This window comes from Xyrauchen texanus, chromosome 11 (genome assembly GCF_025860055.1).
Source record: "Xyrauchen texanus isolate HMW12.3.18 chromosome 11, RBS_HiC_50CHRs, whole genome shotgun sequence".
In the NCBI taxonomy this organism is placed as follows: Eukaryota; Metazoa; Chordata; class Actinopteri; order Cypriniformes; family Catostomidae; genus Xyrauchen; species Xyrauchen texanus.
This window is the reverse complement of record NC_068286.1, coordinates 15,117,594-15,145,035: the sequence shown is the minus strand read 5'-3', so window position 1 is coordinate 15,145,035 and position 27,442 is coordinate 15,117,594. Positions and strand designations below refer to the sequence as shown.

The 27,442-nt window shown below is 41.1% G+C and overlaps 1 protein-coding gene across 2 annotated transcripts in view; it reads right to left on the bottom strand.

The window, feature by feature from the left end:
• Positions 1 to 27,442, bottom strand: part of LOC127651261 (regulator of G-protein signaling 12-like) — a 134,581-nt gene that overhangs the window by 74,818 nt on the left and 32,321 nt on the right. For both annotated transcript variants that reach the window (XM_052137011.1, XM_052137012.1), the window contains exon 3: positions 20,044 to 20,154. In XM_052137011.1, coding sequence (XP_051992971.1) covers positions 20,044 to 20,154 — 111 coding nt within the window. The remainder of the gene's footprint in view (positions 1 to 20,043; positions 20,155 to 27,442) is intronic.

Sequence of the window (27,442 nt, the reverse complement as noted above, 5' to 3'; positions counted from 1 at the left end):
TATTACGTCTCTGGACTTTTTTGAGTCCAGAGTGAATGACCAATTTACTTGTCTAAAGGACAAGCACATGACAATGCTTAATGTCGAGCCCTATTTATGATTCTGTGAGAACAGGTTGAAGTTGAAATAGCCATTTAGCCATCACCCGATTGAAGGTAATGTTTTATTACAACTACGCTATAGGACTATTTACTACTTTTGATTTAACTATTATTAAACACCTAAACTACCAGAGCAACATATCTGCAAAAACTGATCAACTCTGCAAAACATTACATTAAACATTTACAAGTCTAGAAGAGGGACGGATGTTAAATAGTAATGCAAAAGCAGGAAATATATTTTTGTGTAACAGAAAATAGGGTGCATCTGACTAACTCATCTAATCTGATTTTCTTTTCATTACACCTTCAGAATTGCAAGAATGAAGGTGGCACCACTCAACAATACCTAGTGTAAATAACAAGTATATTTACTGTATATACATAATGTATAACCTACAAAAAAAAGAAGTATATTTTTTACATGTCTGTAACTCTTCCCTCTTAAGCGATTTCTTCTATAAAAGACACAAACCCTGTCTCAATACTGCCCTCTGCAGTATTTTCCAACACACAATCTAAGTGGTGCACTCTCACAAATATTAAACGTTAATAACAAAAATTAGTAAAAGAAATTCTGCCAAATGTTTAGATATTCATTACCAAGTCTCCAAGATTAGTGTAATTTAGATGTTAAATTATACTTAAAATTGGAGATACAAAGAAAATAATGTCTCTGATGAGCTTGTGTCCTAGTTTTAACGTGAAATAAATTTCCATAAAAAAGACACACGCACGCACGCACACACAACCCCAGACTTAAATGAAACATTTCAATTACTAATTAGCATGAACAGAAACAACTTCATTACAGAGCAAATATGTTCACTAACAAACTATTTGTGTCACAAGACAATTTCCCTAGCTTCCACGTTGAGATCTTATTAAAATATTTTTAACTCTTCGGTTAGTGTTTCTTCTTTCTTAAAGGAAAGAGCAGCTACCACTTCATTTGAATGTTATTTTTTTTTTGTCTGATGAAAGCTAGACAATTTCAACAATAAAACACTCTGACACACCCAACAGAGATGCTTGAGTTTAAAGATAAAACTGCTTTACAACTCATAGGTGACAACTGGAAGCCTCAATAACCACATAAACTCTAACAATGCTGAAAGACTGCATATGCATAGTCCAAAGCATAACAAATACAAAATTCTCTCATCAGGATTAAATTATATAACCCCAGATTGGACCAATCAAGTCGAATGATGACGATTTGCAAGATGATTCATGATCAAACCATAAAAGATAAATAATATGATTACTTTTGAAAACATATTTCCTCTTGACCATTTTAGCATAAAGTTAGCTAATTAAACACATATATAAAACTAAAACATCAAACTAATTATGTAAATTAATTCCATCCAACTAGTGTAAAGACACAAGCACACTTGATATCCCATCCCTCTGCACAGTTTTTAAACTAATTTGAGGCTTCGACAGACCTGCATTCCAAAGCAAGATTTCACAAGCACTTGTGCAAGCAGAGTTAGAATCCAAATACAGCCTCCTGATCACTTAAATATCAACAACAGACATCGACTCCTGCATTCAAAAACTGACAAACGGTGCATCCTCAGCCCCCACCTCATTGGAAACAACAGCATCTGTGTATGCACAGGTACTCACTCCATCTGGATTGACGCTTAAAGTTGACTCCATGTATGGCAGTGTAAGACTCCACAGTCAGGCATTAAATGACTCCACGCCCTGTAAACACATCCATTTCACTGACTGCATCCAATTCAGTGTGTGTGTTTGAGTATGTTTGAGTGTGTGAGCGCATACAAGTGTGCAATGAGATAGAGTCAGCGTTTACAGTCTGTCCCTGTCACTGTCTTGGTGTTTGTGTTGTTTGATTCCGTTCATCTCTCTATCTCTCTCTTTCGCTCTGTCTTTCCACCCACTCCGCTGTAATTCCCATTCCACTCACAGAGCCCAGGGATCACAGACACAGAGGCAGAGACACGCTCGCAAGTGGGAGTGAGAGTGGGTGTTCACACTCATACTTCACAGAGGCGTGAGAAACAGCCACACACGCACTGCAATGTAAGTGGTGCACAGTGGGATTCTTTATGTTATTTACACAATTTGTTGTGTGTCACCTACTTAGTATGCCTGGAGCACAGCATCTGCTTAGAGAGGGGAGCACGAAAGAATCAGAATGAATGTGTGTGCTGAAACAATATAGGGGGGCTAGGCTTTCTGGCATGTGTTTATTTCAGGGTATATATAATTGCAGTAAATGTGCACAAAAAAGATTTTAAAAATATATATCTGTTTTAGTGGCACATGAATGTGTAATTGTCATTTTGCAGTCTGTTTGTGAGTGTGTATTTGGTTTTGTCTTGTTTGACAGGCGGTAATACAAACGAAATGCAGGTATTAAGCACTACACTCTTCAACAAGTCCCAACTCTGTTCTCTCAGAGCTCCATAAGCAATCACCTCAAGGTGATGCCCCACCCCCTCATGCACTCATGTTACAGCCAAATAGGCCAGCTCACTGAACATTCGTTTGACTATCCGAGAAAAATAAGTGCCTTTTTTTAATGAATTTTTTGCTGGTTCCACCTAGCAGAATGTCACGGGTTACTGTTCCCTGATAAAAGCGGAACGAGATGCTGTGCTGATTTAGCGCTTTGGGAACATCTTTAGGAGTGACCAGCTGTGAATATGTGTGCAACACTCGCAATTGCGTCCAGACCCAGGGGGGCAGGGTGACTCAGAGAGAAGTAGAGGGGACATTGCGCTGTCTGTTGAGAGGCGAAGAGATCCACTTCTGCTCTGTAAAATCTCAACCAGATTTGTTCCACTACCTCAGGATGGAGTTCTGGACAGTAAATCTGCTCCCACATTCAGGCATCCAGGGATATAAACTGCCCTGATTGACAGGAGCTTGCCCTAGCCCAAAAGAATCTGCCGTGCCAGTCTGTTCAGCTGGTATGAACATAGACCTCCTTGATGATTTATGTAAGAGACTACTGCTGTGTTGTCTACCCGCACCAGGACATGGCAACCTCTAAGATACTGGAGGAAGTATTTGAGAGCCAGAAATCCTCTGTGGGCGTGGCTTGGGAGGCACTTAAGGCAGTTCTTATGGGCTGGATCATACAGTATGCCTATGAGAATTGACCTGATTGAAATACAGATATAATTCTATTTTGTTGCGGAAGGTGGAGTTTTGGCTATTCAGGGCAAGACAATCTTACTTTGAGTCGGGGTACAAGGCAGGAAAACTGCTGGCTAGATATATAAAACAGAGACAGTTTTTTTCTACCTTTCCCTCAGTGAAATCAGCTGGTGGAGAAATATTTACGTCACTGATATTAATAATGCTTTTAAAGAATTCTATCTTGATAGTTCCACGTCTTCATCTACTGATGAGGATATTAGAAACTTTGTGGAACCATTAGAACTTCCTAAACTGACGGCTGAGCAAAGAAATTTGCTTTTTCCAACCAATACTTTTATTGGTTGGATTAAGTTACTTTATAGACACAAATGTAGCGGCGGTACAAATTAATGTATATATTTCAGATTATTTTTCTCTTGATAGGGGCACCCGGCAGGGTTACCCACTTTCCCCATTATTGTTCTGTCTTGCCTTGGAACCATTAGCAGCCCTGATAAGAAAGGAGGTTGATTTTCCAGGGGTGGTGGCGAGAGGTGTGGTGCATAAGCTTTAGCTTTACGCAGATTATATTTTATTATTCGTCTCTGACCATACTAGATCTATGCTTTGCCTCCACAGAATAATGAATTCCTTTTCTAAGTTCTGGGGATACAGAGTCACTTGGTGTAAATCTGCCCGGTAACAGGTTTTCAGCAGGGCGCCTTCCAGTGGCCCAAACAAGTATTAAGTATTTGGGCATTTTATTCCCAGCAAATATGTCTGATTTATTTAGAGTTAATTTTGACCCTTTAATAAAAAAGGTATTTGAGCGATGTGGGCAGGTGGGCTTCATTAGATTAATCTATGATTTGGAAAGGTTAATGTTATTAAAATGAATTGTTTTCCAAAATTCAACTACCTGCTACAGTCTCCCCTCTCTTATTATAGATGTCCCCCTCTCTTATTTCAAACAATTTGAAAGCATAGCGAAGTCCTTCATTTGGAATGGTAAATGTCCCAGATTTAATTTCAGTAAATTGAATAGGACAATTGACAAAGGTGGGCTAGGCCTACCCAAGATTTAGTTTTATTATTATTCATTCAGTCTCAGACATTTGACTCATTGGACGCGTCCACCTCAGAGAGCCCCTTCCTGGTTTTGTATTGAACAGGATGTTCTTGCCCCTATTTCGGCATTGCAAAGCCTTTATATCAAACGAACTGGAGAAGTCAAGTTGCACCCTGTTATCTCGCATTTGTACTCGATATGGACAAAAGACACAGAGTGTTTAATTCAGACATATATTTAAATGTTGCCTCAAGCATTTACATTTACATTTATTCATTTGGCAGACGCTTTTATCCAAAGCGACTTACAAAAGAGGAAAAACATCAGCGAATCATCGTAGGTGACAGTGGTACAAAAAGTGCCATATTACAAAGTTTCACTATCATCAGAATAGTATACAAAACAGATTTAAGTGCAACAAGAAATGTAAATATATTTTTTATTTTTTTATTTTTTTAGTGACCGGTTAAGTGCTTTTGGAAAAGATGTGTTTTTAGCCATTTTTTGAAGATAGAGAGTGCGTTAGCTTCCGGATTGAGTTGGGAAGGTCATTCCACCACCGTGGTATGATGAAACTGAAAGTCCGGGAAAGTGTTTTGGTGCCTCTTTGTTTTGGTACGACAAGGCGACGTTCCGTAGCCGACCGCAGGCTTCTGGTGGGAACGTAGCTCTGCATAAATGTTTTTAGGTATGCTGGAGCAGACCCTGTGACTGTTTTGTATGCCAGCATCAGGGCCTTGAATTTAATACGTGCATGAACCGGCAGCCAGTGGAGAGAGACAAAAAGTGGTGTAACATGTGCTCTCTTAGGTTCATTAAAGACCAGACGTGCTGTTGCATTCTGGATCATTTGGAGAGGTCTAACAGCACATGCAGGAAGGCCTGCAATGAGAGCGTTACAGTAGTCCAGTCTAGTTATGACAAGGGACTGAACGAGCAGTTGTGTGGCATATACAGAGAGGAAGGTTCTTATCTTCCTGATATTGTACAGTGTAAATCTACATGATCTTGCAGTCTTTGAAATGTGGTCTGTGAAATTTAGCTCATCATCAATGGTTACCCCTAGATTTCTGACCGTTTTGGAAGGTGAAACTGTAGTTGGACCCAGCTGCACGGTGATGTTGTGTTCAACAGCAGGGTTGGCTGGAAAGACAAGGAGTTCGGTCTTGGCTGGGTTGAGTTGAAGGTGGTATTTCTTCATCAAGGCTGAGATGTCTGCCAGACAGGCAGCGATTCGAGCGGTCACTGTGGTGTCGTTGGGCTGGAAAGACAAGTGATTGCGTGTCATCAGCGTAGCAGTGGTAAGAGAAACCATGTGTCTGGATGATGGGTCCCAGTGATGTTGTGTATATGGAGAAGAGAAGTGGCCCAAGCACTGATCCCTGAGGTACCCCAGTAAGTAACTGGTGTGGCTTGGATACCTCCCCTCTCCAGGCTACCTCAAAGGACCTTTCTGAGAGATAAGAGTTGAACCAGTCAAGCACAGTTCCAGTGATGCCCAGTTTAGAGAGGGTGGAGAGTAGGATCTGATGGCTGACTGTGTCAAAGGCAGCAGAAAGGTCCAGCAGAATCAGCACGGATTATCTGGATTCAGCTTTCGCCTGTCTCAGATCTGATTGAAAACTGCCCTTTCAAGTGTTTTTGACATGAATGGGATGAGAGAGACCGGTCTGTAGTGTTCTATCTGTGTGGGGTTAAGCGCAGGTTTTTTCAGCAGTGGGGTTACTCGAGTCTATTTAAATGTAGTGGGAAAAGTGCCTGCAAGAAGGGATGTGTTAATTATGTGTGTAAGTGCCGGTAGGATGGACGGAGAGATGGCCTGGAGAAGGTGTGATGGAATGGGGTCAAGGGAACAGGTTGTGGGGTGGTTGGAGAGGAGGAGTTTAGAGACCTCAGTGTCAGTTAAAGGAGAGAACATAGGTAAAGAAGAGTTGCACATAGGGAAAGAAGTAGGGAAAGAAGCATATGGCTGAACTCATAATTATGTATTAACTCTTTCCCCGCCAGCGTTTTAAAAAAAAAGTTGCCAGCCACCAGGATTTTTGACGATTTTCGCTAAATTTTAATGGCCCGCAGAATATTTTCTTCCATGAATATATGAAGATGCTATATATCACAATAAAGATCTGAGCCTCTGCTTTTAGGCAAAAAAAACAATTTTATTTTATCTTCATTTGTTCTTTTTTATTGCGACTTGAACAGAGGTAGGTTTTGTCAAAAAACAACATTTCAGACAAAAAGCTGAGAAAAAGGCATGTTTATGTCTGATATTTTGAGCTTCTCAATACTCCACTTCTTCATGTTTGAGACGATCGCAGTCTGTTTCTTTGATCAAAGAGTTGCGTACTCTTTCAAAACAGGCGCAGGGGTCTTCCTTACCGTATAACACCTAAAACACGGAAACCCGGAAAATTCCGTGTTTGGCGGGGAAGCGTTTTTTCATAAAACACGGAAAATTCCGTGTTTGGCGGGGAAAGAGTTAATAATTCCACTTTATACTGGTCAGAGTGGATTGTGATAGAGGTTAATACACTCGGTGACCTATATGAGAGTGGAGTGTTGAGATCCTTTGAAAATTTGGTACAACATTTTGGGATTCCCAGATCTCAGTTCTTTAGGTATTTACAGCTGCGACACCTGCTGTTCTGTGAGTATCATACACCCCCTAATGTAGCAGACACTCTTGGAGTGGTGATTACTGCTTTTGGAAAAGGTCATGAGACAGTGTATTACACCCTGCTAATTCAGAGTCTGAGGGACGGAGCTTTACTTCTATCAAGAGATTATGGGAGAAAGATTTATACGTGGTATTGGAGGAGGGAGTGTTTGCTAAGATTCTAAAAAAGTTTGCATCTAGAGATGCAAGGGTGTGCCTTGTGCAATTCAAGATTTGACATCTATTCTATTGGACCTCCTCTAGATTGTATAGGCTTGGTCTTATACAAGGTTCAGAGTTTTATGTCTGATGTATTGGGCACTCAAATTTCATTTAGCCCCAAACTCTGTATTTTAGGCGATGAGGCGGTCATCAATATAGCGAATAAACACGTACAAAATTGGGTCCTAACAGTGTCATGATTGCTAGACAAGTTGTTTTAAGGGGATGGAAGTCGGCTGAAGTGCCCCCATTTCAGGAGTGGTTTGTTGGGAAATGGGGCAAATATTTGGCATTCTTGGAGGGCTCTTGGGGTGGGGCAGTGGAGTTGTAGTTATTGATATGTGCGATATATATATATATATATATATATATATATATATATATATATATATATATATATATATATATATATTTATTTTTATGTTTGTGTGTGTGTGTGTTTGTGTGTGTGTGCTCATGTGTGACCACAGGAGTGTTTGTTGAGGGTCGGGGTGGGGTTGGGAGAGGTGGTGGTAGGGGTTAAATTTTGATTCTATACATATATTAGTGCTGCACGATTAATCATATCACTATCGCAATCGCAATCGCGATGTCAGCCTGTGCGATTATATGCTGTGATTTTAAACAAATAAGTGCATGTGTGGACATGACAGCCCATTCTCTCTGAGAGCTGTTTGCCCATTTTCAACACAGCCAATTAAAAGATGACCAGTCTATAATGATGACACGTGAGACAAGTGGAGCACTGCAGCTAGAGTTTCTGATAGAAACACAGATCACATCATGGCGATATATCTTTATTTCATCCTTAATTAAGCTTCAAATAATATGGGAGCATGCCATGTAAATAAGCAAACTCCAAAACTGTCATTCTCTGTGCGGTCATGTAACGGATGTAACCTCCATTCCCTGATGGAGGGAACGAGATGTTGTGTCCAAGAAGCGACACTAGGGGTCTGTCTTGAGTGCCGAATATGCCTCTGATCTATGAAAAAAGGCCAATGGGAATTAGTTGCACACGGCACCCCAACCCGATCTGGAGGCGTCAGTCGTGATCAGGACGTATCGGGACACCTGCTACAGGGGCACTCCTGCCCGTAAAAAGTGGTCTGTCCAGGATTTGAATGTTTGGCGGCAGGCGGGGGTGATTGTTACCCGTGCCGTGGTGCCATGCTCGTCTCGGGACTTGAGTCTGAAGCCAGTGCTGAAGCGGTCTCATATGCATCAACCATATGCCCCAGGAGCCTCTGGAAAAGGGACTATTGTGCCTGGCCTGGGTGGCGAGGCAGTCCAGCACTGATTGCGCACGCTCGTTGGAGAGACGTGCAAACATTGAGACTGTGTCTAACTCCATGCCGAGAAAAGAGATACTCTTTTTGTGAGTTTGCTCTTTTCTCGGTTGACCTGAAGCCCCAAGCGGCTGAGGTGCCTGAGCACCTGGTCTCTGTGAGTGCATAGCAACTCTCGGGCGTGGGCCAGTATGAGCCAGTCCTTCGAGGTAATTGAGTATGCGGATGCTGGCTTCTAGGAGCGGGGCAAGAGCTGCCTCTGAGACTTTCGTGAAGACGCGAGGGGACAGAGACATGCCGAAGGGGAGGACTTTGTACTGATATGCCTGACCGTCGGATGCGAACCGTAGGAAGGGTCGGCGTCGAGGCAGAATTGAGACGTGAAAGTGCCGGACGCAAGTTAAGATGTGTTTTTGCATGAGTATTGTTTTGCATGAGTATCATGAACGGGAGTTTGTACAAGGCCTGGTTGAAAACTCGCAAGTCCAAGATCAGTAGTAAGCTGCCGCCTTTCTTGGGTACGATGAAGTAAGAGCTGTAGAAACCCTTCTTCATCTCGGTTGGAGGGACAGGCTCTATCAGGCAATTTCCACGCGCAGGGATTTGGCATGTTCGCCGTGTACTGCGGAGAAGCGGACACCCGCGAAGGGGAGCGGGGGGCCTGGCAAACTGAATTGCGTAACCGAGTCGAATGTCGAATGTTGGGAAGTGAAAGCCACGCATCCAAGCTTCGTGCTAGGGGCACCAAAGGGCCGATTATTTTTGACGTACCTGGTGGGGCTTCGCAGCGAGGCAGAGCAGGCGTCGGGAGGCGCGGACGCGTCCTGAGGCTCTAGTGCTGAGAAAAGACTCAAAGCACTTACCTTGCTCCACACTCCTGTCAGGAGGCGCTGTAGCGGTGTCCTCTGGACTCGTCAGAACCGGCCGGCCAGGGAACAGCTGTGGGACTGAGGGCGGAGGGTCCGTATCCAGCGTGCCGGGAAGGTTGAGATGTGGCGGCAGAGTGCCGTGAGAACGGCATTTGGCCAGGTGACCCAGAGACAAAGGAAATAGCTCTTTTACTGAGAATGTGGGTACTGCAGCCCCATGTAGGGGGCGCAGTTCCTGCAGCACTTCAGGATCAGGGCTACCCCTGTGCAGATCTTTGAGTGCCTTAGCCTGGTGGACTTGCAGGAGGGCCATGGCATGCAGGGCGGAAGCGGCGTGTCTGGTGGCGCTGTAGGATTTGGCCGTCAGTGACAATGTTGTCCTACAGGCCTTGGAGGGAAGTACAGGGCGACCTCGCCAGGTGGTAGGGTTTTCAGGACACAGGTGGAGCACAACAGCCCTATCCACCAATCGCCGTGTACCTGTGGGCCACTCCGCTGTCGAGGGTAGCGAGAGCAGATGAGCGAATGGCTTTGTGACGTGTGGAGAGGGGTGCCCTCCATGCAGACGTCAGCTCATCAAGCACTTCTGGGAAAAACAGGAATGGGGGGGGGTGTTGTGGCTGTGAGCGGCGCGGAGCCACCAGGAACCAGTCATCCAACCACGTTGGGGTGGCCCGGGCAAGCATATCAGACATCTGCATGTCAGCCTCAGCCTGGGCGTGTAGGCCCAAAGGCGGCAGCCCAGGGGAGTCCTCAGCGTCAGATGCCGCGCTCTCCGATGCAGCGGCGAGCTCATCCACCTTGAGCTCTAGAGGATAGGCAGGCTGGCTGTAAGGCGAGCCACTGTTGCCTCGAGCACGTGCCGGGGGGCGGGTGGTCCGAAGGGGCGTACCCGGCGGAGCTGCACCCGCTGCTGTCCCCAGATCACCTCCATCGCCAGCCGCACCATCCTCAATCACGTGGGAAGAAGGAGCAATGTGGGTGGGGGGGGGGCGGCTGGAGTGGCGTGCTTTCTATTGAGAGCGAGCCGTGACCGCAACGTTGCAATGGTCATGTTCTCGCAGTGATCATATGAACTCTGGTGCAGTTCGCTGCTAATGTGATTGCAGAATTGAACCACTATTAATGACGTACTATTTACGTCTTTGCAGGCTCCCAATCACAATTATTATGGTTTAATGCATTTCTTATTCCATCTTGTGTCCAAATAAATCACCTTCAGAGAGCAGCCCATATTCTTCACATCTCTTGCAACACATCCGTGGACCTGCGGCAGACAAACGCTAATATTCTTGACATCATAGCACATTCAATGCATCCATGGCAGACAAACATAATTGTCATTTTGTGCAAGTAAAGTTTTGGTGGTAAATCCATAGAGATTAATATTTAATGACACATTGAAGCTGATGACTTAGAGTTGTTGCCTACTGGTAAACAGCTGCCACTTGTACTCATGTTCATGATGTAATCGGATCGCAGTTGGACCCAGAAAATCGTATGACAACAGAGACCAGCGGGGGCAGGGGGAGGGGGGAGGAAACAAACTCCGGTTTGGTCCAAGCAATTGAATCAAGTGTGAAAGCTCCCTTTGTGTTTGGAAAAAAATTTGACTTGCTTTTCTCGGCAGACAGTGGCTATTTCACCTCACAACTGCCATGATGTGTAAGAAACCATATCATTTAGCAAAAATGTCACTACAGTCACATAATTTTCATGATAAGAGGCTGGTTTAAGAGTCGTTTGTAACAGGATTGGATACCGTCCGTTGAGGCTGATTCAAATCTGAAAACTGTGTAAGTCAAGGCAGTTACTGTCAAGAAGGGACTAAACTTTCGGTTCATTCTGAGCAAAAACTTGATTTTTTCGTTCCGGTTCAGAAGTTCCGCAGACTCCATTCCAAAAGTTAACCAGTTAAAACAAAATAAATTAATGGTTAATAACTTTCTTTTTAAAATGACAGTACTCTGAACTTAGGGGTGGGTGAAATACCAATTGCAGTGTTGCCAGGTCTCACAAGAGAAACAAGCAACCTGGTCTGGAAAAACAAGCCCAAAATAAGCTCAAATATGTAATTAAATGTTGTCTTGAATGGTGGATTTATCAGCATGCAAATCATAACAAATGCAGCAGTTTCCTTCAGGATCAAAGCGCATGTTTCATTTTTTCAGGAAAAATGAGGTGGTGTAGTTCCTCAAATTTACTGTGATGAACCCTTTGGCTTCATGAAAAAAATATCTGAAATATATTAACTAGTTATAACCGGTTACCAGCATTTAAAAATAATGTTTTCACTCTGGAACAATCGAAAATCACTTTGTTCCTGTTTTCGGTTACTCTTTGCAAAAACTTCTGTTAGTTTTCAGTTTCATTCCTTGAAATGTTTTTAGTCTCTGCTGTCAAGCTTAAAGAATTACATAAAAGAACCACAAAAGCACCATTAGAGTAGTCCATATGACTTGAGCTATATATATTTAAAGTCTCAAAAAGCCATACAGCACTTTTGTTACACACTCGTAGCAACGCGGGGCTCATAATGTGCTGTTTTCAGCAATCTCAGAGAGGCTCGCAATATGTGAGTGCTCCACAAGAACTCAATCTCAGAAGTAGATGCTTGATAGTTCGGTTCACTTATAATATGCATTGAAAATGGCATCGTAGAAGCATTTCACCAGATTTTGAATGAGAAGCATAATAAAACCGTGAACTACACACAAACTCAAAGATCTTCCTGGAGCATTCTGCCAAAATAAAAGCCAGATGGTTATAAAGTTAAGAAATTTCGACTGAAATAAATAATTATTTTATAACTGTAATATTTATTATTATTCATAATAAACAATAATAATACTATTATTACATTACAAATTACAATAATAAATAAATTGAGTTCCAGAAAAAGAACTGTTAATAAAAATGTGGACTGATAACCTGTCACAACTTAAGTGAACACAAAAGAGATCTTAATCCACGTTAGTCCAGATACAATGTGGGAGAAAAAAAACAAATGAGCAAAGAGAACTGGCTTCATGCCCACTGAATATTTTCACTGGAATTACAGTTAATTTTTCTGCTCCATTATCCAGTAGTATAGATGACAATAAAGGTTTTCTTAATAGGCTACACCTTTTTTCATAAAATTGTTTTGAAATTGTATAATTAAATGTGTAGTTTGAGGTTTGTGTATTTTTACACATAAAGAGAGAGATTTACTAATCTGATTTAGAAAAAAAAACAACACTGGTTTCGGACTGGGATCGGTATCAGCCAATACTGAGAGTTCAGGTCTCGGAATCGGATCGGGAGAGAAAAAAGGTAACGGTGCTTTCTAGTCAATATCCATGGAAATTCCAATTTTGTGAAAATCTTTGAAACTAGACTTAAAGTCAGCATGAAATGGTGTTACAAACCCCTTTTATTTAAACCCATCAATCTCTGAGTGAAACAGTAAATTCAATAAACATCAGGGTGGAAATTTTTATCCATTGGAAATTGATTGGATTGTAAGACAGGTGATTAAAGGAGAGGGGTTGAAAAATAAGAGGTTGGTTATGTCAGTCGATAAGGAAAATCGTTTTTAGAGACATAACAAGTTATTAGATTTTGATTATAGATTACAAAGCAAAAACATTTGTATCTTTTAAATAATGTATACTGATGAATCATTCACAATAATACCAGTAATATATAGTAGGAAAACAAACATGGTCAATATTGATTTCATAATGACTTTCAAGATCAGTGTTTATGAAGTCAGTCTCGAGGGTGTCATTCAGTTTTAATTATTCTCCATCGGTGTGTGGTAAAATTAATTTGAATTTAAAAATAAATTGTTTTCGGGACTTCCACTGTGGTCACGATGAGTTTTGAATAGAGGTGGTACTGTATGTGTTGGCTCAGTGAGCAAACTAAAGCCTCTCAAGGTTGGGATGATGTCACAACCGTGGGCATGGGAAAAATGCCATCTCACCTGGTAAACACTCACTGAGAAGATAACTGCATAGCTCTGTTTCTCTTACATGATAGGCCGGCCAGAGGACGTGTGTGTGTGTGTGTGTGTGTGTGTGTGTGTGTGTGTGTGTGTGTGTGTGTGTGTGTGTGTGTGTGTGTGTGTCTGTGTGTCTGTGTGTGTGTATGTACTGGAAAAGGGAAGACGGTAATTAGTGCCTTTCCTGTTGTTTGTATATTTTCATCTCTGAGCCCGAGAGTGTATGTCACAGCATTTAAGGACAGTATACAATTAGCATGTCATTTAAGAGTGTCTATACACATTCATGCCTCAATGCAGAGAGTTTGTGAGTTTGTACTGCAGTCCCTGCTAACGAGAGGAATGCTGATCAATGCTCATTAGCACACACACATAAACACACAGTAACACTAATTACTGTGCTTCTTCACAAAGCAGGCTCTGTTCACAAACAAGTGCTGCTAACCTGCATGTGCAGCTCTGAGAAAAGAGACAAAACAACTGGAAGACAAGGCAAATTGAGAAATAGAAGCAAATAAAGCAGTCTTAAGTCACAATAAAGATTTCTTTCCATCCACAGCATTATCAGTTTCTGTCTTAACTATTAAAGACCCCATGAAATCGCTTGACGAGCAGTTTTCTTTCCTGTGTTGACGTTTTTCCTATTGAAACAGGAAGTTTGAACAGTACATATTAACTCTTTCCCCGCCAAACACGGAATTTTTTGGGTATCCGTGTTTTAGGTGGTACACGGTAAGGAAGACCCGCGCGCATGTTTTGAAAGAGTACGCAACTCTTTGATCAAAGAAACAGACTGCGATCGTCTCAAACGTGAAGTGGAACACCATACTAATACTAAAGCACTTGTTTGATAAAAATGCCTTTTTCTCAGCTTTTTGTCCGAAATGTTGTTTTTGACAAAACCTACCTCTGTTCAAGTGGCAATAAAAAAAGAACAAATGAAGATAAAATAAAATTGTTTTATTTGTTTTGCCTAAAAGCAGAGGCTCAGATCTTTATTTTGATATATAGCATCTTCATATATTCATGGAAGAAAATATTCTGCGGGCCATTAAAGTTTAGCGAAAATCGTCAAAAACCCTGGCGGTGGCTGGCAACTTTTTTTAAAAACGCTGGCGGGGAAAGAGTTAAAGGACTTGTCCCTTTTATTTAAAAAAGCCAATAGGGTTTAGCTACATCACAGTCAAGAACCATGAATTGCTACTTGCGTGTCAGTTGCAGGTGGTATTGGGGGAAGGACATTCTAATTCTAGAGAGCATTTTGATTGGGCAAAATTCAGTGTAGTGCAAGATGAGTAATACATTATTTGGTCCATTTTCCCAGAAGAGCAAGACTTTCCATTTTAAATATGTATATCAGCTAAAGGTTCATATTGTCAACTTTTAGGAGTACACTAGACTATAGATGGCTTCAAATCTAAACTTAAACTTAAAAATTTAAACTTAAAAAAAAAATGTAAATGGGGTTTAAATAGAGTCTTAAAAAGTTGTTAAATGCATACTTTTACCATCCTAAGCTTTTTTCTGAATTAAAACAGCATAGATTGCTGACAAACGTCCAGCTTTTAAGAGCTAAGACAGTTGTTCACCCAATACAGTAAACTTTATACATTCAGGCCAGTGTTTGTTCCAGCTACTAACTAGAGGAAGCCTTTCATTCTTTGATTTTATCATGCCAACCAACAGCGTGACTGTCTCGTCAGAGTGGCACTGAGACTGATTTATATGCAATGTGACTCCTCTGAAAGGGACTTTTGCTATTTAAAACAGTGTTATAACCTTAATACGATAAGAATGAGTATGAAGCTAGTCCAAATAAAGTGCATTACTGACTATTCATTACAGTGAAAAGGGGGTAGAAAAGACTATTTTAAAATGGGAGGAACACATAAAAGCCATTAAAAATCATTGATTATAACCTAAAAACTTAGGGCATACATTTCTATTAGCATGTGTTATAATGTTTTATACAACAGTTAGTTCCAGTCCTCAAATCTGATTGGACAAGAGACCTTCCATGAGTACTGATGTCTCACACCATCATCACTCGTTTGTATCACTCCGCTTTTGTTCGTGGCATTCTAATCTAAAGTGCAAGAGCATCGCAGATGTCTTTTCATTTATCCCTGACATTGAAGATTTTATCCAGCACGTGGCGACAAAGAATTTTTATGTGTTACGGGCCAGTAAAGTTTGACGTGCATCGAGTCAGCGCACGTGAGTCAGCGAGCAGTTTCTTTTGAAGTCATCGTCATGGTCTCTCACTCCATGATTGCTCAGATTACTACTACACTACACTTGGGATCAGCTTGGAGTATAAATCGATGGAGTAATCGCACATACTCAGGGCGCTTACCTTATACTGGAGTTTCCGTATTGTAAGGAGATGTAATCAACTTGAGAGAGAAGAGAACAGTTTCTTTAGTGCAGGGGTCAGCAACCTATGGCAAGAGTGCGAGCATTAGCACGCTGAGCGGTAATCACTGGCACGCCAGCAACGGCGAGAGAGAAGTAGACTATTTTTATTTATATAAATTCCTGCATTCCAATCTATAGTACTGTGCAAAAGTTTTACGCACTTAAGACGCTTCATAAAAACTTTTGTCTTAAGATGGTTATTTATATCTTTAGCTTTAGTGTGACAATAGGAAAAATACATTTTAGACATTCAAACATTACTTTTGCAAAAATAAAAGATTAGAATAGAAGAATAGGGCACTCCGCAAGAGATGGCATTGCCCCCACTGAACATCATGTCAGTCTGGGATTACATGAAGAGACAGAAGCAATTGAGACAGCCTAAATAGATAGAAGAACTGTGGTGAATTATCCAAGAAGCTTAAGCCTATCTGCCAACAACCAAGAAAAACTGTATCCAGGTGTACCTAGGAGAATTTGGGCTGTTTTAAAGGCAAAGGTGGCCACACCAAATATTGATTTAGCTTTTTATGTTTACTGGACTTTGTATGACATTAAGTGATAAATGAAAACTATTTATGTCATTATTTTTGAACACATCCTCACTATGCAAAATTTTTCACAAGTGCCTAAAACATTTGCACATTTTCTGTATATCTTGATGTAATCCTTCCCCATGTTTTCATGAGCTGAATGGTAGGCTAAACAAAATGTTAAAATGTGACAAGACTGCAGTATAACAGACTAAATCCATTTGTGCATCACAAGCCAGCAGAGATTCACTTTCGGTTAATTGCGCGAGTAAACGCACCCGCTTTGCTTCATAGAGGCTACGCCGATGATAGCCTACATTCCGTGTTTCATTTGTTTCTTTTTTGCTTTCAGAACAACACGTGATGTAATAAGAAAAACACCACTATTCATCCTTGAGATTTCCAACCCTGCATACAGGTACACCATCCTTAAACCAATCACACTCAAAATTACTATTCAAAACCAATAGTCTAAAATTTGAATAGTCTATGCGTGAATGGCTTTTACGTGTAGAGCGAGTCTCGTCACACTTTAATAAGCCTCCCGTTCAGCTGATGAAAACAAGCTGCATGATCATGAGGAAGGATTACTTTGGTGTTATATGTGTGCTACAATTCTGCAAGCACAAAATAATATTTTGAGCATGCAATATTATATTTTTAGAGCACATAAATGTTCTGTATGCAAAATTATACTTTGAGTGTGCAAGATTTTATTTTGAGCGCACAAAAATATTCTGCGATAGCAAGAGGATATTTTGAGCGCACAAAAAGGTATTTTGCACGCAAGTGAACTCAAGCAATGTATCTTCTTGCAAAGATTAATTCACTTTGAGGAAACAAAAATAAATTTTGCACTTGAATGAAGTTTATTTGAATGTGAATTTGCACAGAATTATGAACACAACGTTTTTTTGCATGTGCAAGATCTCTCTCGCTCTCTCTCCTCCTACCAACTCTGCATGTCCTCATAGCTTTGACAGCTTTTTTGCTCAACAAGGTCACAACATTATAATGTGCCAGAATTTCAGGTAATCTTAGATGAGGTGGTACATTTTGATTGTCTGGCTGGACCACAGATCATACTGCTAATAAAAACAAGAGGAAGAGGAGAAGGGGATAGTTTGTTTTCAAGAAAGGAAAGGTGTAACATACTATGACCACATGAAAGCAGCTCTTTTGTTGATGGTGTTTTTATTTAACCTTTATTAAATATATTTTTAGTCTATGCACTGCTAATAGGCTTACTATCTAGCTAACTATCTGGCTAGCTCTCCTAGTATGATTCTCTTGGCTAGTATTTGGTTATCTAGGTTGCCAAGTTACACTTATGTAGCAATTACTTTGGCCATGTTAGCTACCCCTTTCAATTGAAATTATATTAATGTAATCTCTCTCATGTGTAAACAACAGCCTTGCATCATATAGATATTATGAATACTATAAATATTGCCTAAATTAACATTCTATTCTTGATAATAAATTAGAAAAGCTGTTTATGTTTGCATTTCAAAGCTGTGGGGTATCTTGAAATGTTCATTATGCTGTTTTTATTAAGTTTATGCATTCTACCACAATCCTTCTAGCTAAATTGATTAATGAGAAGAAATGGAAGAAAAGGAAAAATAATTATGTCTCCTGTCATATATTGTGTAATAGTTTATTTTAAATGTACAGTATATTAAACCTCAATTGTTTGAGACTGCAAAAAGTAAAAAAAAATCCTTAGCATTGCATGACCCCAGGCTACAATATATTGAAAAACTACAGCAAGTTAAGCCATGCAGTATTCCTGGTATGTCTGTAATCCATGGGGTAAATATATTTTGTAATGATAACTGCATACAGTATTTGAAGTGTGTACTGATCTTGGAGCATTGTGCCTGTCGGCCCTTCTGCTACATTTACACTGAGATGTTCATGTTTACTGTTACAGTAGCTACCTCAACTGTCCAATTGCAGAGGGCATCCGAGGAGAGAGAACAAGTGAGATCTAATACGATTATAAATCTTTGCAAAAAGATACATTGCTTTACAATACGGAGTTCAAGCATATTCAAAATAACTTTTCTTGAGCTTAAAATAACATCTTGTGTGCATGCAAAATATTTTTGTGCACTCAAAATATCTTGCATATGCAAAATTATATTCTTGAGCTCAAAATATCAACTTGTATGCTCAAAATATCATACTGCATGCACAGAACATTTTTGTGCACTCAAAAAATAATTTTACATGCTCAAAATAAAATTTTGCACACACAGAATATTGGCACATATATAACTCCAAAGATTACAACAAGATGTAGATTGGAATGCAAGTACACAAAATGTCACATTATAAAATAGCCTGATCCTCTCTCAGTGTTGCTGGTGTAATGTGCAAGTGAATACCCATCTGTGTGATTTTGAAAAATGTATGACATTATACAACGATCAGCCACAACATTAAAACCACCTGCCTAATTGTGAAGGTCCCCCTCATGCTACCAAAACAGTGCAACACCACAGATCATAATAGAATTCTGAGGTGATATCTTTTTATCAAAATTGTACAGAGTGGTTATATGAGTTACCGTAGACTTCGTCAGTTCGAACCACTCTGGCCATTCTCTGTGTATCTCTCTCATTAACAAAGTGTTTCCATCCACAGAACTGCCGCTCACTGGATGTTTTTTGTTTTTGGCACCATTCTGAGTAAATTCTAGAGACTGTTGTATGTGAATATTACAGAAATCATCAAACCAGCCTGTCTGGCACCAACAATCATCCATGCTATTATCTAATCAGCCAATCATGTGGCAGCAGTGCAGTGCATAAAATCATGCAGATGCAGGTCATGAGCTTTAGTTAATGTTCACATCATCCATCAAAATGGTTAATACACTGGAATACTCTAACTGCAGCTGTAACATATGCTGCTTATGGCAATGACGAAGACGATGATGAAGGAGTAAAGAACCCAAGTGCAGTTTTATTAAATAAACGTGAAATCCAAAACCCTAACTTTAAATGAGACCTAACTAGACAAAAACATGAACATGACTAAAACATGACTAAACATAAACATGGCTTGACATGAACTAGACTTGGCATGGCTTAAACAAAACAAAATATGTACACTTACAAACAATACTTGACAAGAGACAATGGCAAACATGAGGGCTTATATACACAGACATGAGTAACAAGACAACCAATGAACAGACAGGACTATAAACAAGATAACAACACTAATTACCTAAAATCAATGACAAACTACAACTTATAACAAAGTGATCAAACAATGAACCAATGAAAGCAAGACACATGAACATGGAAGGAAACCTGAAATCACATGACAAGGGAACCACATGACAAGAACCAGGAACTAGACTTTTTAAAATAAAAGACATGAAAACATGAACCAACAGAATAAACATGAACACATACATTAAACATTACAGCATTGACTCTACAGGCACACGACAGCCGTCATTTTGTAAATAAGCCCCCAAGAGTATGTGATCTGTAGAAAGTTGATTGTTTTTATACTGTATGTTTGTTTGTTTGTTTGTTTAGCATGTCTGCATGTCTTTTCTCTGAAGATTTGCATAGCTCACTCATTCCTCATGTAATAATTCCCAATCCTCTAGAGTGATAAGATCAAAATGCTGGGAAGTTTTATATGTAAGAGAGAGAGAGACTAGACAGATACTGAAGGAATGAAACATTAGGACACATTCCTAATGACAGGAAGGGTAGGAAAATGTGATATGTGAAGTATTGGGGAAAATTACCTCAAGGTCATCAAGTGAACGAGCCATGCTGGGACGCTTGGAACGTCTGAAAGATCGTCGGCCAGAGGAACATTGAGGAAAGCCCATAGTGATGCCTCTGAATCTTCCACCCTTGAGAGACAGAGAAAGACATTAATGACAGACATCCTACAACAGAATATCTTTCTCTAGTGGTTAATCGATATAGGTTTTTCATTGGCCAATGCTGATGCCGATATCTAGAGAGCTGTACTGATACACCAACATGAACTCACAGTATATTGACATGTTGCAACCAAATGTTCTGTTCTGTCTATTTAAAAAAAACGGCTGTTCTGTAAAGAGCTTCTGTAAATGAGCGCATGCTAACAAAAGAGAACTCATATGGCTTTACCTCATTCAAGCTTTGCATGTTTACAATTAAATGTTTATTTTTCTGTTTTTGATTAACAACTTATTGTAAAGAACAAAAAGGATATTAAAAGAGACATTAAATGACAGAGACATTATTAAATGACAAATGGATTGCATGGATCTTGTCTTTGGACACACGGAATGAGTCAAAACAAACTTTTGCTCTCAACTTGCAGTGAAAGGATCTCAGTGCTAAACTTCTTTACCACTATATCACATAATCACTGGTGGTGAGTGAAATCTGAACATTTACCAGCCAGTAGCTAATCATAGACATTTTTAATCGTACAGCACAAAATTTGGTTGCAAATGCAAGTGATTTCCTCTCATTGTGGTAGAAGGTTGCCGCAAAGAGAAAAAGATAGATCTTGGGATTTAAGAATCAATATAGCGATTGTTCAAATGAACATTAGAACGCATTGGAAAATCAATTTTTTTACCCAGTCCTAATAGAAAGGTTATGCCGTAACCTTTTTCTAGAATATTTATTTCAATAACTAACACTATTTCACCATTTCTTCAACTATCAAATGTAAGGACATTTTTAACATTGACCATGTTAACTCCATTTACTTCTATTGTATTTATATTGATCCACTGATCCCCTAACCCTGCACATACCCCTAAAACTAACCCTCACATATCCCTTTCTGCATTTTTGGATTTCAATTAAATCATTATTTTGTATTTTTATTATGCCATTTTACATGTGGGGAGTGGGGAATTTTGAATGATCCTCAAAATGCAGAGAATTTTGGGTTTTACTGTTCTTGTGGTTACATTTTGAGCCCACAATGTAGTCTAAGCCTGACCCACACACATACACGAGACAAGAGTCTGGTGGTCAGGCTGAATCTCAGCACAAAATCATATCATGGTGCACATCTACCTGGCTTTTGGGAATCATAAGTGGTAAGCATTTTGTCTCCCTCTCTGTCTTTTCAAGAAGGGCACAAAGTTTTCTCATCCACTCCATGGGTGGCGTACATAGCAGAGGCAGTAAACAACTCTCCTATCATTGTTTGATTTCATTATGAGAGGGGAGTCTAGTGATAGCGCAGGATCACATGAACCTGAGCTTCAGAGTAGACAGAGAGCTTGCTCATACCCTCAGTGGAATATAGTGTGTGTTTGTTTGTGTATTTGTGTGTGTAAAGAGTACAGTATATCATTTATGTTCCTTAAATAACTAAAGTGGTCTTTTGGTAAGCACATTCCAAGACCAATGGGATTGCAATTTAAAGATGTGCAAATTTGGGGAGTCGCATGGAGAGTCGGACGTGTAAATGGCAAGCTCTGCTCACTTTGATCGTTTTATTACTATTTGTGTCATAAACCAGTGATATTTGATACACCATGATTCTTTACTGTTCTATGAAGACAATATGTAAAAAAAATTCTAAATCCTTGGGCTCTGGAGATATTAAAATACACTTACATGCTCATGTTTGGACAGTTCGGTGGGAGAGATTCAGCGTCAACTGGTGATCATGTCGGCAATGCTGGCGAAAGTTGTTGCATACTTGGAGGATCTTGCAGTAATACGTCAATCAATTACTGCCATGGAGACGAAATTCACTGAGTTGGTAACAAGAAAGGGGGATGTCGAGAAACGGATCGATTATCTCGAGTCATCGGAGAGGGAATTAGCTGCTAATCCACTAGCGACCAAAACAGACTTGCAATGCATTTGGGAAAAACTGGATTTGGAGAATCGGAATCGACAAAATAACATCCTAATTGTTGGAATTCCTGAGCATAAAGAAGGCAGAGATATGGTAAAATTCCTAGACTGGCTCTTTCAGAGTCTGCTCGACATAATAGGCCATAAACTGGAAATCGAGCGAGCTCACAGAGTTCTGGCTCAGAGATCTGCTGAGGGTGACAATTCTGGCCAAATTTCTGAGATCATCCGATAAAGATCTCATGTTACATGAGACGAGTAGTAAAGGAAAGCTTTCTTAGAAGAACCAAAGCATTTTCTTGTTACCAGACTTTGCGAATTGTACAAGAGAGAAATGTGAATGATTCAGGGAATACAAGAATCTCTTACATTAACAGAAGGATGCTTTTGCTCTGATGTTTCCGGGCCAAACTGAGAATGGATACTAAGGATGGCCGAAGACAATTTACATGCCCTAAGCATGCATTGTCCTTCATAAATAAAAAAGGAGTGAGTAATCCATTTTGTGATTTTTATGTTGCTGCCTAGTGGGCCTGACTCACTGAACATATGACTGTCAGAGGCGCCTTTTTCATTTATTTTTGTGCTGGTTCCGCCTAGCGGCTGGAGTTTGTTTTGTGTAATATAATTTCATCGGGACAGCTTGTGGATGAACCTATGTTTTTTGTGTGTTTTTTCCACTTACTGGCAGAGTTTGTTTTATAGACTATGTTTGGCTAGGTAATTCTGTCTCTCAAAATTTGTATAGAAGCACCGGACTTGAGCAATTCGATGGCAAAGTTGTCACGGGGACTCTCATAGGAGTACATAGACTGTTTGAGTTTAGGCGGGTGGATGCCGGTTGGTGCTGTTGCACATGGGGTTAATACGCATGTTTTTCTTTTTCTTTTTGTTTGGTTTGGGGGGGAAGTTTGGGGCACCCCATAAAAAGGTTATTTATTTTCTTAAACGTAAAAAATATGATAAAGTGCTTCTTCAAGAAATGCATCTTTCTCCATAGGAAGATTACAATTTTGGGAAGATATGAGTGGGCATGTTTTCTTTAATGCTAGCTCGAGTAAGAGCAGGGGAGTCGTAATCAATACAATGATACGTAAATATCTGCAATTTAAATGTCTCAAACAGATTAAAGATAAATTAGGAAGAGTCATTGTTTTAACAGAAATTCAGTGGCAAAGGTTGATTTTGGCTTATATTTACAGACCTAACGCTGATGATCAGGGCTTTATTATAGATCTTGAAGTGATGTTGCAAGCCGCTGGCACCCCTCATGATATAATATTGGGAGGAGACATTAATCTTTTGATAGACTTGATCATAGTGAAGCAAAAATATTGAAGCCCCCTAGAGCAACATTAACGTTTCACAGGATGTGTAAAAAGCTTGGTCTTACAGATATTTGGAGACTTTTGAACCCATCTGGTAAGGACTATACATTTTATTCATCAATCCATAAGATTTATTCTAGAATAGTTTTTTTTATATACATATCCAAGTCCCTCATTTCATCCATTTGTTGATTGCTCAATTGGAAACAATTTAGTCTCAGATCATGCCCTGGTGAGTTTAGATATAGTGTTGTTACATATAGGAAATCATATATTTGGCACTTTAATGTATCCCTTTTGCAAAATCCTGAATTCCAACAAATGATAAAGGCTGAAATCAACGTCTATGTGGAGACCAACTGGACCTCCGTATCCTCTGTGGGCGTGGCTTGGGAGGCATTTAAGGCAGTTCTTATGGATCAGATCATACAGTATGCCTCATTCATTAAAAAATCCAAAGCACAAGAACTCGTGGTGTTGGAAGGGAATAATAAATGTGCAGAGGCAGAGCTGAGGTTGCCGAATGTTGTCTGATGACCTCAGAGAATTGGCGCGATTGAAATACAGATATAACAATATTTTGTGACGTAAGGTGGAGCTTTGGATATTCAGTGCAAGACAGTCATATTTTGAGTCGGGGGACAAACAGGGAAGCTTTTATATATATATATATATATATATATATATATATATATATATATATATATATATATGCTGGTGGCAAGATATTTACCTCAGCCATTGATATTAATAATGCTTTTAAAGAATTCTCTCTTGATCACTACAGCTCCATGTCTACAGCTCCACTGATGAAGATATTAGAAACTTTATGGAACCATTAGAACTCCCTAAACAGCAGACTGAGCAAAAATTATCTTGATTCTGAGATAAACTTGGAGGAGCCTGGTGAGGTAATTAAGGCCCTGCATACAGGCAAGGCTCCGAGGCCAGATGGCTTTGCCGCTGAATTTTTAAGATCTTATGCTACAGAACTGGCTCCGTCTTTGTTAGAAGTTTATACAGAATCATTAAAGAATGGAAAGCTTCCGCCAACCATGATGCAAGCCCGGATCAGTCTGATTCTTAAAAACGACAAAGATCCAAGCGAGTGTAAGAGTTGCTGTCCAATTTCCCTGATCCAGCTAGATATAAAAATATTGTCAAATATTCTAGCAAACTGATTAAGTAAAGTTATGACATCTCTTAAACATATAGATCAGGTGGGGTTTATTCGGGGGCCGCAGCTCTTTAGATAAAATTAAGTGTTTCAGCAATATCATGTGGTCAGTGGCAAGCCACGATAAGAAAGGAGGATGATTTTCCAGGAGTGGTGTCGGGAAATGGCGCATAAGATTTTGCTTTACACAGATTATATTTTATTATATGTCTCCAACCCTACTAGATCTATGCCTTGCCTACACAGAATTATTCATTCCTTTTCTAAATTCACAGGATACAAAATCAATTGGTCTAAATCCAAAGCTTTGGCTCTGACAGCGCACTGCCCAGTAACGGCTTTCCAGGTGGGCACCTTCCAGTGGCCCAAACAGGGCATTAAGTATTTGGGCATTTTATTCCCAAATAATTTTGATTTAGTTAGATTTAATTTTGAGCCCTTAATAAAAAGTTTTTCGACCGATGTGGACAGGTGGGCTTCATTACATTTATCTATGATTGGGAAGGTTTATGTTATTAAAATGAATTGTATTCCAAAATGTAGCTACCTGCTACAATCTCTCCCTGTAGATGTCCCCCTCTCTTATTTCAAGCAATTTGATAGCATAGCGAAGTCCTCCATTTGGAATGGTAAACGTCCCAGATTACACTTCAGTATGTTACATAGGCCGATGGAAAAAGGTAGGCTAGGCCTATCCAAGATTTTTTTGGTTATTATTCATTCGGTCTCCGGCATTTGGCTAATTGGTCACTTCCACCTGAGAGAGAGACCCTCCCTGGTTTTTACCCCTATTTCAGAATTCCAAAGCCTTTCTATCAAACTAACAGGAGAGGAAAGTTACACCATGTTATCTCGCATTTGCTTTCGGTATGGACAAAAGTGTCCAGAGTGTTTAATTCAGACATTTATTTAAATGTTGCCTCAAGCATATGGCTGACCCCTAAATTATGTATTAATAAGTTCCCTTTCTGCAGGTCAGACTGGATTGTAAGGGGGGTTACTACACTCGGCGACCTATATGAGAGTGGAGTATTGAGATCTTTTGAAAATTTGGTAAAATATTTTGGGATTACCAGATCTCAATTCTATAGGTATTTACAGTTGCGCCACCTGCTCTGTATTGTTTTTGGGAGTAGCATACACCCCCTAAAGTGGCAGATACTCCGGGAGAGGTGATTACTGCTTTTGGAAAAGGTCATGAGGCATCAGTATATTACTTCCTGCTAATGCAGATGTCTGGGGGACAGAACTTCAACTTCTCTTATGAGATTCTGGGAGAAAGATTTAAACTTGGTTGTGGCAGCAGGGGCGTGGTCAAGCACCCGTCCGGGAGAGGAAAGCGGTAAGGGCGCTTACACCTGAGCTAAATTATGCCTAACACCTGTCTCTAATTCCAGTGAGCACAAGGAGAGCGGCATAAAAAGCAGACACCGAGCCTCCAGTCGTAGAGAAACGACAAGCCAACGCAGTGCGCTTGCATAATATTGTGTGTTGTAAAAGTAGAGAGAATTAAAAGCTTACCTTGGGCTGAACACCTGTTCCCTGTCCTCCTTCTTGTGGGAAGCGTTACACTGGTGCTGAAACCTGGGACTTGTTCATCCAAGTATGGAGATGGGTCGCCATGTAGAGTCCTCCCAGCTGACGGAGGTCCTCCAGTCCCTCGCGACACTACACCAGAGCCACCAACAATCCCTGCTTGAGCTCCGGCAGGACCAGGATCGCCAGTTTTTTGAGATCATGCGGGCTCAGGCAGAGGACCGGCACGCCATCCAGAGCCTCCTTAGCCAGGAGGCCGCGCCGGCCACAGCCGTGACCCCTGACACCCGCTCCACGCTGCCCCCGCCCACGTTACAGAAGATGGGGGTAGCAGACGATCCTGAGGCCTTTCTTGATTTATTTGAGCGAACGGCAGAAATCTGGGGCTGGCCGCATGAACGATGGGCAGCCCGCCTAGTTCCTCTCCTGTCCGGGGAAGCTCAACTCGCGGCTCAACAACTGCCGGCAACTAACCTCCTGGCCTATACAGACCTAAAAAGAGCCATTTTGCAACGGGTCGGTCGGAGCCCGGAAGAGAATCGTCAGCTCTTCCGGGGCATGAAGTTGGAAAAGTCCGATCGCCCGTTCGTATTTGCCCAATGGCTCCGGGACGCCTGTCAGAGGTGGCTGATTGAGGGGGACCGCGACGTCGAGGGTGTTATCGATCAGGTGGTACTGGAGCAATTTAGTCAACGGCTGCCCCGGAAAATGGCGGAGTGGGTCCAGTGCCACCGCCCGGTGTCGCTGGAGGAAGCCGTTCGTCTCGCAGAGGACCATCTGGCGGCGATCCTGAGGGCGGACGAGCCCTCTTCTTCGTCTCTCTCTCTCTCCCCTTCCCTTGTGTCTGCCCCTGCCCTCGCCCCCTCCCGTGTTCTCTCCTTCTGTTCTCTCCCCAGGGCCCGCTCCTGCCCTGCACGAGGCGTGGAGGGTTCCAGAGACCAGCTTCCCGGCCTTGGGAGAATGTACCCTCCCATTCCCGTCTTTCAGCCGCTCTCCTCCTCAGGTGGGGGCCCGCCAGCACAAGTGCGGCCGCAACGCCTGGGCCGGCCTGTTGGAGGTGCGGAGACCCGGACCACTTCCGGGATCAGTGTCCGCTGATGGAGGTGGGGACGGTGGTGCGGGTCTCCGACGTCCCGCAGGCTGCCCCTATCGGGCTGGAGCATACCGGATTCGGTAAGGATCAGGGGGTATTTACCAAGCTTTGCTGGATACCGGCTGCAATCAGACCACCATCCACCAACGCTTGGTTCAACCCGGGGCTTTGGGTTTAGCTAAACTGGT